At 40.0% G+C, this 12,990-nt stretch overlaps 1 protein-coding gene across 2 annotated transcripts in view; it reads right to left on the bottom strand.

The window, feature by feature from the left end:
• The window catches only part of LOC138317486 (myosin heavy chain, clone 203-like), an 86,825-nt gene extending 74,679 nt beyond the window's left edge, over window positions 1-12,146 (bottom strand). For both annotated transcript variants that reach the window (XM_069259184.1, XM_069259185.1), the window contains exons 1-4: window positions 11,988-12,146; window positions 10,486-10,732; window positions 2,439-3,421; window positions 1,683-1,838 (exon numbers count right to left, since the gene is read on the bottom strand). In XM_069259184.1, the coding sequence (XP_069115285.1) occupies window positions 1,683-1,838; window positions 2,439-3,421; window positions 10,486-10,732; window positions 11,988-12,051 (1,450 nt within the window). In that variant the 5' untranslated portion in view covers window positions 12,052-12,146. The remainder of the gene's footprint in view (window positions 1-1,682; window positions 1,839-2,438; window positions 3,422-10,485; window positions 10,733-11,987) is intronic.
• Between the last annotated feature and the right edge of the window lie 844 nt (window positions 12,147-12,990).

The following is a 12,990-nucleotide window of genomic DNA, read 5'->3' on the forward strand; positions in this document are numbered from 1 at the left end:
AGATCTGTAGGACAGACATAAGTAGGGATCAAGACAAAGACAGAAGGTAAAACAGCTGGAGATCTGTAGGACAGACATAAGTAGGGATCAGGACACAGACAGAAGGTAAAAACAGCTGGAGATCTGTAGGACAGACATAAGTAGGGATCAGGACACAGACAGAAGGTAAAACAGCTGGAGATCTGTAGGACAGACATAAGTAGGGATCAGGACACAGACAGAAGGTAAAACAGCTGGAGATCTGTAGGACAGACATAAGTAGGGATCAGGACACAGACAGAAGGTAAAACAGCTGGAGATCTGTAGGACAGACATAAGTAGGGATCAGGACACAGACAGAAGGTAAAAACAGCTGGAGATCTGTAGGACAGACATAAGTAGGGATCAGGACACAGACAGAAGGTAAAACAGCTGGAGATCTGTAGGACAGACATAAGTAGGGATCAGGACACAGACAGAAGGTAAAAAACAGCTGGAGATCTGTAGGACAGACATAAGTAGGGATCAGGACAAAGACAGAAGGTAAAACAGCTGGAGATCTGTAGGACAGACATAAGTAGGGATCAGGACACAGACAGAAGGTAAAAACAGCTGAAGATCTGTAGGACAGACATAAGTAGGGATCAGGACAAAGACAGAAGGTAAAACAGCTGGAGATCTGTAGGACAGACATAAGTAGGGATCAGGACACAGACAGAAGGTAAAACAGCTGGAGATCTGTAGGACAGACATAAGTAGGGATCAGGACACAGACAGAAGGTAAAACAGCTGGAGATCTGTAGGACAGACATAAGTAGGGATCAGGACAAAGATAGAAGGTAAAACAGCTGGAGATCTGTAGGACAGACATAAGTAGGGATCAGGACACAGACAGAAGGTAAAACAGCTGGAGATCTGTAGGACAGACATAAGTAGGGATCAGGACACAGACAGAAGGTAAAAACAGCTGGAGATCTGTAGGACAGACATAAGTAGGGATCCGGACAAAGATAGAAGGTAAAACAGCTGGAGATCTGTAGGACAGACATAAGTAGGGATCAGGACAAAGACAGAAGGTAAAACAGCTGGAGATCTGTAGGACAGACATAAGTAGGGATCAGGACACAGACAGAAGGTAAAACAGCTGGAGATCTGTAGGACAGACATAAGTAGGGATCAGGACACAGACAGAAGGTAAAACAGCTGGAGATCTGTAGGACAGACATAAGTAGGGATCAGGACACAGATAGAAGGTAAAACAGCTGGAGATCTGTAGGACAGACATATGTAGGGATCAGGACACAGACAGAAGGTAAAAACAGCTGGAGATCTGAAGTATAAATATGTCGCCAAAATATATGAATTAACTAATCATAATGTGAGAAAATATGTACAATTAACATCTTTGTCATGGAAATCACAAGAAAATAAACCATGACCTTTGAATGTATATTTTAAATTTGTGCAAAAAAAAAGGTTTTTTTTTACCTTTAATAATAAACTTAATATTAACTGAAAATAAAATCCATCAGAGTAACCTTTGTTGAGTTTTTTACATTATTTTTTAACCCAAATCATAAAATTATTAAAAAAAAAAAAAAAAAAAAATCAGTACATCGTTCGTAACAAAACATATAACCTTTATATTCAAATGACCTTGACTGACATTGTACAGACCTTAACAGTGACTACCCTTCACTTACATATTAATGCATTGGTAGATTTTGATGACATTTCCAGGCTGTCTATCCGGTTTTTACTCTCTGGAAGATTTTTCCAGGAATATTCACCAAGATTACTCAAATGGTTCTGCATATCTTGCGTAGTTGCCTTAAGTTTGGTGACATCTTCAGTCAAAGCTACAACAAACAGCAATGAATTTAATTTCAATCATGATTCAGTGTCCACAAAAAACCCTATATACCAATTTTCATTGAAATTGGACAAAATCAAAATTTTAATCCTTTTAGTGAGTCAAGGTAAAGGGGTCATGGTGGCCATCTTAGATCTACTAGTTAAAAAATAAACCCTTATAGCATATCTAAAGACTATCAGATATCACCATGTGAAGTTTCAAAACAATCGAGGAAGTCTCCGAAAACCAAATCGTGGATGGACTGATGGACTGACACCATGATTACTATGGGTCCAACATCTAAAATACAGTGCCCTTATACAGTAAACCTAATTTTGAATAGAATTGTAGAACAGTGTAAAAATAGGTACACAGACATTCCCTATAGACTTAAAATTCTCCATAGAAAAGCATCACAGAAGTTAAGGGAACAATCTTCAGATAAGGAACTTTCCTTAAATTTGCAATAATTTCCTATGGAGAATTTAGAATTAAGGAGTTTCAATAAAGTTAAGAAATGTTCTTGGAAATAAGGACAAAGATTTGCAAAAACCTTAAATCAGATACCATAACCATTCAACAATCTTAAATACATTGTACTTACTTTCTGATATAGTAACTTTTTGGTCTAAATTCTTCACTCTGTGTTCCAAATTCGGGACTGAGTCTTCTAAAGTTTTCACTTTTGGTGATAATGTTTTAACAGTATCATCTAAAACAGGTACCATTGGCTTTATCCATGAAACCGTGTCATCTAAATTTTTAACTGTTGGCTTCAGACTAACAACTGTTACCTGCAAAGAATTCACTTTAGGTTCCATATCAGAAACAGTGTGTTCCATTTTCTTAACTGTTGGCTCTAACTGCTCACGGACCTTTTCATCTGTCTGTTTAACACTTGGTTCTAGAATACTAACTTGAACTTCTAGTGTTTGTACCTTTGGACTCAAGATACCAACCGACCCAACCAATCCTTCAACTTTTGTCTCCAAAGGAAAAACTGTCTTCTCTAAGGTTTCAACTATTGGTTTCATTTCAAGGACACTTGTTTCCATATGTTCAATATCAGAAACAGTGTGTTCCATTTTCTTAACTGTTGGCTCTAACTGCTCACGGACCTTTTCATCTGTCTGTTTAACACTTGGTTCTAGAATACTAACTTGATCTTCTAGTGTTTGTACCTTTGGACTCAAGATACCAACCGACCCAACCAATCCTTCAACTTTTGTCTCCAAAGGAAAAACTGTCTTCTCTAAGGTTTCAACTATTGGTTTCATTTCAAGGACACTTGTTTCCATATGTTCAACCTGTGGTTTTAAGGCTGTAACGTTTCCATCAATTTCTTTGGCCATTGGTTTCAATTCCTTTAATGTTCTATCCATGTCTTTTACTTTCGGAACTAAGATGTCAGCTGCTTCCTTCAACTTTTTATACGTTGATTCTAGATCTTTAGTTTTACTTTCTAGTAATTTAACTGTCTCTTGCAACTTCTCAATGTCTTTGTCAATTATTATTCTTTTTTCCAGTTCTTCAATCCTTAATGTGAGTTGCCTATTGGATTCACTACTGTTATCATATCCATAGTACCTGAAAAATCAATGAATTTTTTTAAAACCAAACTAAATGAAAATTGCTGAAATAAAACAAGAGGCCCAGAGGGCCTGTATCGCTCACCTGGTTTGTAATGCCAAGTAATGTTCTGAATACAGGTTCATTGTTTCTTTTATGAAGGAATTTTAATATTAACCTCTAAATCCCCTATTGGGCCCCACCCCTCCTGCCCCCAGGGGGTCAGAGCCAAAATTTATACAAGTTCTGTAAATCTTCCCCCAAGGATGTTTATGGCCAAATTTGGTCACAATCCAAGCAAAACTCTAGGACAAGTAGCGATTTATAGGATTTACCTCTATTTCCCGTATTGGGCGCCCCCCCCTCCTGCCCCCAGAGGGTCAGAGCCAAAATCTATACAAGTTCTGTTCCCCCTCCCCCAAGGATGCTTGTGGCCAAATTTGGTTACAATTCGTGCAGAACTCTAGGACAAGTACCGATTTATAGGATTTACCTATAATTCCCCTATTGGGCCCCGCCCCTCCTGCCCCCCGGGACCAGAGCCAAAATTTATACAAACTCAGTTCTTATTCTCCCAAGGATATTTCTGGCCAAATTTGGTTACATTCCATGCAGAACTCTATGACTAGTAGCGATTTAAAGGATTTACCTCTATTTCCCCTATTGGGCCCCACCCCTCCAGCCCCCGGGGGGCCAGAGCCAAAATTTATACAAGTTCTGTTCCCCTTCCCCCAAGGATGTTTGTGGCCAAATTTGGTTACAATCCATGAAGAACTCTATGACAAGTAGCGATTTAAAGGATTTACCTCTATTTCCCCTATTGGGCCCCACCCCTCCTGCCCCCAGGGGGTCAGAGCCAAAATTTATACAAGTTCTGTTCCCCTTCCCCCAAGGATGTTTGTAGCCAAATTTGGTTACAATTCATGTAGAACTCTATGACTAGTAGCGATTTAAAGAATTTACCTCTATTTCCCCTATTGGGCCCCGCCCCTCCTGCCCCCGGGGGGTCAGAGCCAAAATTTATACAAGTTCTGTTCCCCTTCCCCCAAGGATGTTTGTGGCCAAATTTGGTTACATTCCATTCAGAACTCTATGACTAGTAGCGATTTAAAGGATTTACCTCTATTTCCCCTATTGGGCCCCGTCCCTCCTGCCCCCGGGGGACCAGAGCCAAAATTTATACAAGTTCTGTTCCCCTTCCCCCAAGGATGTTTGTGGCCAAATTTGGTTACATTCCATTCAGAACTCTATGACTAGTAGCAATTTAAAGGATTTATCACTATTTCCCCTATTGGGCCCTGTCCCTCTTGCCCCTGGGGGATCAGAGCCAAATTTTATACAAGTTCTGTTCCCCTTCCCCCAAGGATGTTTGTGGCTAATTTTGGTTACAATCCATGCAGAACTCTAGGACAAGTAGCATTTTAAAGGATTTACCTCTATTTCCCCTATTGGGCCCCGCCCCTCCTGCCCCCGGGGGGTCAGAGCCAAAATTTATACAAGTTCTGTTCCCCCTCCCCCAAGGATGTTTGTGGCCAAATTTGGTTACAATCCATGCAGAACTCTAGGACAAGTAGCGATTTATAGGATTTACCTCTATTTCCCCTATTGGGCCATGTCCCTCCTGCCCCCGGGGGACCAGAGCCAAAATTTATACAAGTTCTGTTCCCCTTCCTCCAAGGATGTTTGTGGCCAAATTTGGTTACATTCCATTCAGAACTCTATGACTAGTAGCAATTTAAAGGATTTATCTCTATTTCCCCTATTGGGCCCTGCCCCTCTTGCCCCTGGGGGATCAGAGCCAAAATTTATACAAGTTCTGTTCCCCTTCCCCCAAGGATGTTTGTGGCCAAATTTGGTTACATTCCATTCAGATCTCTATGACTAGTAGCAATTTAAAGGATTTACCTCTATTTCCCCTATTGGGCCCTGCCCCTCCTTCCCCCGGGGGGTCAGAGCCAAAATTTATACAAGTTCTGTTCCCCCTCCCCCAAGGATGTTTGTGGCCAAATTTGGTTACAATCCATGCAGAACTCTAGGACAAGTAGCGATTTATAGGATTTACCTCTATTTCCCCTATTGGGCCCCGCCCCTCCTGCCCCTGGAGGGTCAGAGCCAAAATTTATACAAGTTCTGTTCCCCTTCCCCCAAGGATGTTTGTGGCCAAATTTGGTTACATTCCATTCAGAACTCTATGACTAGTAGCAATTTAAAGGATTTATCTCTATTTCCCCTATTGGGCCCTGCCCCTCCTGCCCCTGGGGGATCAGAGCCAAAATTTATACAAGTTCTGTTCCCCTTCCCCCAAGGATGTTTGTGGCCAAATTTGGTTACATTCCATTCAGATCTCTATGACTAGTAGCAATTTAAAGGATTTACCTCTATTTCCCCTATTGGGCCCTGCCCCTCCTGCCCCCGGGGGGTCAGAGCCAAAATTTATACAAGTTCTGTTCCCCCTCCCCCAAGGATGTTTGTGGCCAAATTTGGTTACCTTCCATGCAGAACTCTAGGACAAGTAGCGATTTATAGGATTTACCTCTATTTCCCCTATTGGGCCCCGCCCCTCCTGCCCCCCGGGTGGGGGTCAGAGCCAAAATTTATACAAGTTCTGTTCCCCTTCCCCTAAGGATGTTTGTGGCCAAATTCGGTTACATTCCATTCAGAACTTTATGACTAGTAGCAATTTAAAGGATTTATCTCTATTTCCCTTATTGGGCCCTGCCCCTCTTGCCCCTGGGGGATCAGAGCCAAATTTTATACAAGTTCTGTTCCCCTTCCCCCAAGGATGTTTGTGGCTAATTTTGGTTACAATCCATGCAGAACTCTAGGACAAGTAGCATTTTAAAGGATTTACCTCTATTTCCCCTATTGGGCCCCGCCCCTCCTGCCCCTGGGGGGTCAGAGCCAAAATTTATACAAGTTCTGTTCCCCTTCCCCCAAGGATGTTTGTGGCCAAATTTGGTTACAATCCATGCAGAACTCTAGGACAAGTAGCGATTTATAGGATTTACCTCTATTTCCCCTATTGGGCCCCTGCCCCTCCTGCCCCTGGGGGGTCAGAGCCAAAATTTATACAAGTTCTGTTCCCCTTCCCCCAAGGATGTTTGTGGCCAAATTTGGTTACATTCCATTCAGATCTCTATGACTAGTAGCAATTTAAAGGATTTATCTCTATTTCCCCTATTGGGCCCCGCCCCTCCTTCCCCCGGGGGGTCAGAGCCAAAATTTATACAAGTTCTGTTCCCCCTCCCCCAAGGATGTTTGTGGCAAAATTTGGTTACCATCCATGCAGAACTCTAGGACAAGTAGCGATTTATAGGATTTACCTCTATTTCCCCTATTGGGCCCCGCCCCTCCTGCCCCTGGAGGGTCAGAGCCAACATTTATACAAGTTCTGTTCCCCCTCCCCCAAGAATGCTTGTGGCCAAATTTAGTTACAATCCATGCGTACTCAATGACTAGTAGCGATTTAAAGGAAATGTTGACGGACAAAGTTCTGTTCCCCTTCCCCCAAGGATGTTTGTGGCCAAATTTGGTTACATTCCATTCAGAACTCTATGACTAGTAGCAATTTAAAGGATTTATCTCTATTTCCCCTATTGGGCCCTGCCCCTCTTGCCCTTGGGGGATCAGAGCCAAAATTTATACAAGTTCTGTTCCCCTTCCCCCAAGGATGTTTGTGGCCAAATTTGGTTACATTCCATTCAGATCTCTGTGACTAGTAGCAATTTAAAGGATTTACCTCTATTTCCCCTATTGGGCCCCGCCCCTCCTTCCCCCGGGGGGTCAGAGCCAAAATTTATACAAGTTCTGTTCCCCCTCCCCCAAGGATGTTTGTGGCAAAATTTGGTTACCATCCATGCAGAACTCTAGGACAAGTAGCGATTTATAATATTTACCTCTATTTCCCCTATTGGGCCCCGCCCCTCCTGCCCCTGGAGGGTCAGAGCCAAAATTGATACAAGTTCTGTTCCCCTTCCCCCAAGGATGTTTGTGGCCAAATTCGGTTACATTCCATTCAGAACTCTATGACTAGTAGCAATTTAAAGGATTTATCTCTATTTCCCCTATTGGGCCCTGCCCCTCTTGCCCCTGGGGGATCAGAGCCAAATTTTATACAAGTTCTGTTCCCCTTCCCCCAAGGATGTTTGTGGCAAAATTTGGTTACAATCCATGCAGAACTCTAGGACAAGTAGCGATTTATAGGATTTACCTCTATTTCCCCTATTGGGCCCCGCCCCTCCTGCCCCTGGAGGGTCAGAGCCAAAATTTATACAAGTTCTGTTCCCCTTCCCCCAAGGATGTTTGTGGCCAAATTTGGTTACATTCCATTCAGAACTCTATGACTAGTAGCAATTTAAAGGATTTATCTCTATTTCCCCTATTGGGCCCTGCCCCTCTTGCCCTTGGGGGATCAGAGCCAAAATTTATACAAGTTCTGTTCCCCTTCCCCCAAGGATGTTTGTGGCTAATTTTGGTTACAATCCATGCAGAACTCTAGGACAAGTAGCGATTTATAGGATTTACCTCTATTTCCCCTATTGGGCCATGTCCCTCCTGCCCCCGGGGGACCAGAGCCAAAATTTATACAAGTTCTGTTCCCCTTCCCCCAAGGATGTTTGTGGCCAAATTTGGTTACATTCCATTCAGAACTCTATGACTAGTAGCAATTTAAAGGATTTATCTCTATTTCCCCTATTGGGCCCTGCCCCTCTTGCCCCTGGGGGATCAGAGCCAAAATTTATACAAGTTCTGTTCCCCTTCCCCCAAGGATGTTTGTGGCCAAATTTGGTTACATTCCATTCAGATCTCTATGACTAGTAGCGATTTAAAGGATTTACCTCTATTTCCCCTATTGGGCCCCGCCCCTCCTGCCCCCGGGGGGTCAGAGCCAAAATTTATACAAGTTCTGTTCCCCCTCCCCCAAGGATGTTTGTGGCAAAATTTGGTTACCATCCATGCAGAACTCTAGGACAAGTAGCGATTTATAGGATTTACCTCTATTTCCCCTATTGGGCCCCGCCCCTCCTGCCCCTGGAGGGTCAGAGCCAAAATTTATACAAGTTCTGTTCCCCCTCCCCCAAGGATGTTTGTGGCCAAATTTGGTTACAATCCATGCAGAACTCTATGACTAGTAGCGATTTAAAGGAAATGTTGACGGACAGACGGACGGACGACGGACAGACGGACGGACGACGGACAGACGGACGACGGACAGACGGACGACGGACAGACGGACGACGGACGACGGACACCGCGCCATGACATAAGCTCACCGGCCCTTTGGGCCAGGTGAGCTAAAAAAAGGCCAAAAGGACTTATACAACTCACATCACCTAACATGTAATAAATGGATCAAACATAATATTCCATTCACTTTAAACTAATTCAATACCATAATTAACGTAAAAGGTATATTTTCACCAAATTCTACCCAATAAGTTCCTCCATCCCTGTAAGTGCCCCTCAACATTTTTGAAGTTTCATTTTCACTGATTTCTAATTAACGCAGACTGAAAATATGAAAACCAATAATTTCTGCATCTAATTGTTTTGTGCAAATTTATTTGGCCTACTTTGTGCCATAATTCTAGGAAAGGCTGAACCAAATTTGTTTCTATTAAGCACCCCTTATTTTTTCAATGTTTTAAGCACCCTGGGCAATGCCAATAATTAGGTAAAATACAGTACAGGTATATCATTTTATTGTTTACTGAATATTTTAAGACTTTACAATTTGCCCAATCAGTAAATATTCAGTGACATCAATATATCAGCTATATATTAAAAGGGACTTCTCAAATAGCTGACCTATTCTGCTATACATTTATAAATACAAATTATATTTAGTGTAAGACTAATTTATACTATCATGTATTTTAAGTATAAACCTTTATTTTAATGATATCTCTAGAACAAGTATTTTTATCAAGGCTAAAAAACATAAATTCTAATAAAATAAACACATACACAAATCATTTTTTCCACATAGTTTTCCCACATACATTCGTTTTGACAAAGAACATATGTTTTTGGTCCTTTCAGAGATGAAGACAATATTTGAAATTCAACAAATTCACAAAATCACTAATCACAAAATAACTGATTTTAAGATTTCAACCATTCGCGGTTGGGGAGCAAAAAGGTTAGAAGCTCTACATAATCTTTTTAAGTCAAAAACTTGAAAAATCCATATCGTAACTTTATTCTGTTTTGAAAAAGTAACAGACCAGGGGTCCATGGGCCTAAACAGTCATCTTATTGACACAGTACAGTGCAGTCAAAGTATACAGTAGGGAAAAACAACTTTGAATCAATACAAAAGGAATCATATAAACTGAAAATGTTTACCTTTTCTTCAACTAACAATCATGTAATTACTACAAATTCTCCAGTAATTGCAAGTTTCTGCTATATTTGACAGCTTTGATCTTGAATGAAGGTCAAGGTCAATCATTTAAGTAGCCAATAATCAGATCTCTAGGCCTCTTAATATTTCACAATATCCCATTTAAAAGATTTTAGCCATTTGGACCCGTATGACCTTGAATGAAGGTCGAGGTCATTTGTTCAAACAAAATTGGTAGGCCTTCATCCCAGCATATCCCAGACTCAATACCAGGTGTTTAGGCTTCTTATTTATTCACAAGAAATTGTTTAAAAATTTTCGCCTATATAACCCCCATGACCTTGAATGACGGTCAAGGTCATCAATTTGTACAAACATGGTCATCCCAACATATCACAGGCCAAATATAAGTACCCTGGGCTTTTCTTTTATTGAGAAGAATTTGTTTGAATGAAAAGTTCACGCAAACAGACAGCCCACGATGAAGGATGATACATGATGACAATAGGTCATCCTTCGGGTCATGGAGATGACCTAAAATTTCTAATAAGCAGCTCAGGAGAAGAATGCATTTGGTTAAATATTGTTGGCAGTCAAGAACAGACAAGTATAAATGGGCAACAGAAGGAAGACGGGACTAATCAAAGCCATCCAAGATTGAAGTCATGGTAAAAGATAATTTTTTTATCAAAATAATATACCTTAATGATATGAAGTAGAACTGGTAATAACTTACAATGATCCAAAAGCTATAAGTAGCAGTAGGAACAGTACCAGGATAAAGAGACTAACAGGATCCTTCATCTTTCTCCATATTGTGTTATCACCATGAGGCATCTCCCTTTCTACAGACTGAGTTGTCGTCCTTTCATCCTCTCTAGATCTATTTGACGTCCACCTTTTATTTGCATCCTCCTCTTTGTATTCTTCTTCTTCAGATTCTATGTAACTTGATGTTGGCACATGACTAGGATCTCCTTTCCCTGTTTTATAAAATTAAAAAAAATGATTATAAAAGGAGTCTTACTCTATTATTTTTTAATAGCATCAATAATCACAACAAAGGCCACTGATTAATTCAGAAAACAAACGTTTGACATATATACTGTATACCACTCAGGACCTTGTGACTAGAGTGATGAGGACCTGAAGATCATTGGATAAAGTACCCCTAACTGGATAACTCTGAGCTTCAACTGTCCGCTCATTACAATACTTACAATGTATAGGTTTTAGTTTTACAAAGTCAAATGATACATTGCAGCTAGACTGAATTTTCAATTGGCAGTATTGCCAAAAATCATGATGTTTACCTCTACAAACTAGTATACATGACCAAACCAAAAAGTCAAATTGTAGTCTACAAGACATTTCACAATTTTACAGTACTAAATGACTTGTTTAGATATGTTTTCATATAAACATAGATAGATTATAAGAAACAAGAATTTTTAAATTCTGTATTTTCTGTTTTTGATACTAATGAAGTATTCTGCGTACGACTTTTAAGCACTAATTCATCAAAACTTATGGTTTTTTTCAGCATGATTTGGGGCCGAAAATCGGCCCCATTCCCCATGGCAAAACCTCTAAATTTTTCCCAATTCAACCCTAAAATTTCTTAAAATCAAAGTTTCTTGAAAACTATCCAAAAATAAAGCATGAACTTAGTTGGTTAAGGCTAAATATTTGTGAATTGGCTTCAAAAAAGTATATAAACTACACTGGAAATAAAAAAATCTTAATTGTTATGCTTTATTTCATATTTCATAATTTTCCCAAATCTTGGTTTTGGCGCTCCATTTTCCCAAATTCAAATCCACAGGCCCCATTCCCAAAGCAGTGAGAAAAATCCTTTTTCTACAGATTACTGAAGAAAAAACAACATGTCATAGTGATCGTCAACTAACAGGCCATGATTAGGATGACAGTGGGAAATATAAGACACAGAATTATTCAGAATGTATCAAGGTAATGGTAAGTACATTATTGTGGCACGCTAAGAACTTTTGTGACTCTACAAAATTATTAATCTTTATTTTATATTCCCATTTAAAAATTGAAAGTAGTTTCATGTATATTAATTAACTGAGCAAAATCACCCTTTCTTATCTTATTCAAAATTGTTGTGAACAGAACATTCAACTTTGCTATGACAAAACGATAGTAGCTACATTAATCAGCTAATAAGCTTTTGTAGATCGAGGATTACATGTGTACATATGTACATGGTTTTACCTCTTGTCCTTGGAACACGTTCGCCACCTTTTCTTTTCTCACCCGGTTTAACTGTTTCTGACATTTTAAAAATGAAGTTTTATTACTCTTTTTCATCAAAGTGCCTGCTGGTGTATCAGCGACGTCTGAGCGCTAGCCTGCCAATAACCTTCCAGAAACCGAGGGTTTTCCTTCTTTCACTTTCGGTTTTACAATATAGTCTGAGTCAGGCAGACGCTTAATATTTCAAGTCACTCTGTAGTCAAGTCACTCTGAACGTCTCACACATAAAGAATCCATAATTTAAATACAATGTACATGCAACACCGATACAGCAACTGTAGCTATAAAATGTACATGTACAGATAAAGTGAAATCTATTTACGTGTAGGTCTATACAATAGATGCACTGTATATATAGCTATATATAGGCCTATATGTTTGGGTTGTACGAGTACTCAGATTTTTACATGTAGATAATATATAATATCTAAATCTCTGTTGAAAGTTGTCCTGTACATTGATTCTTGTTGGATCAATATCAAATTGTGTGTCCAAAACACAGTAACAAGTGATCCCAGAGGGATCTTGGCGCCCACCAAAGAATGATCTATGTCTGACAATGGGAAGATGGATCTTTTCTCTACATTTTAAACTTTTTCAAACATATACTACACATAAAATTTGAGACAGGTCGCTTCAGTACTTTCTGAGAAATGGCAGTAACAAACTTCAACTATCAAAATCCAAGATGGCTGCCTGGCGGCCATCTTGTTCACCGATCTGTCCTAAAATGCAATATGCACAAAATAGGGCCCTAAGGGAACCTACATGTGAAATTTGAGAATGATCCATTCAACACTTTCTGAGAAATAGCGATAACGAGAATTGTTAACGGACGGACGGACCACGGACAAAAAGCGATTTGAATAGCCCACCATCTGATGATGGTGGGCTAAATACCAACACAACAGATACATGTATATATATACATATATACATGCACACATACATACATGTACAA

This window comes from Argopecten irradians, chromosome 3 (assembly GCF_041381155.1).
Source record: "Argopecten irradians isolate NY chromosome 3, Ai_NY, whole genome shotgun sequence".
Lineage (NCBI taxonomy): Eukaryota > Metazoa > Mollusca > Bivalvia > Pectinida > Pectinidae > Argopecten > Argopecten irradians.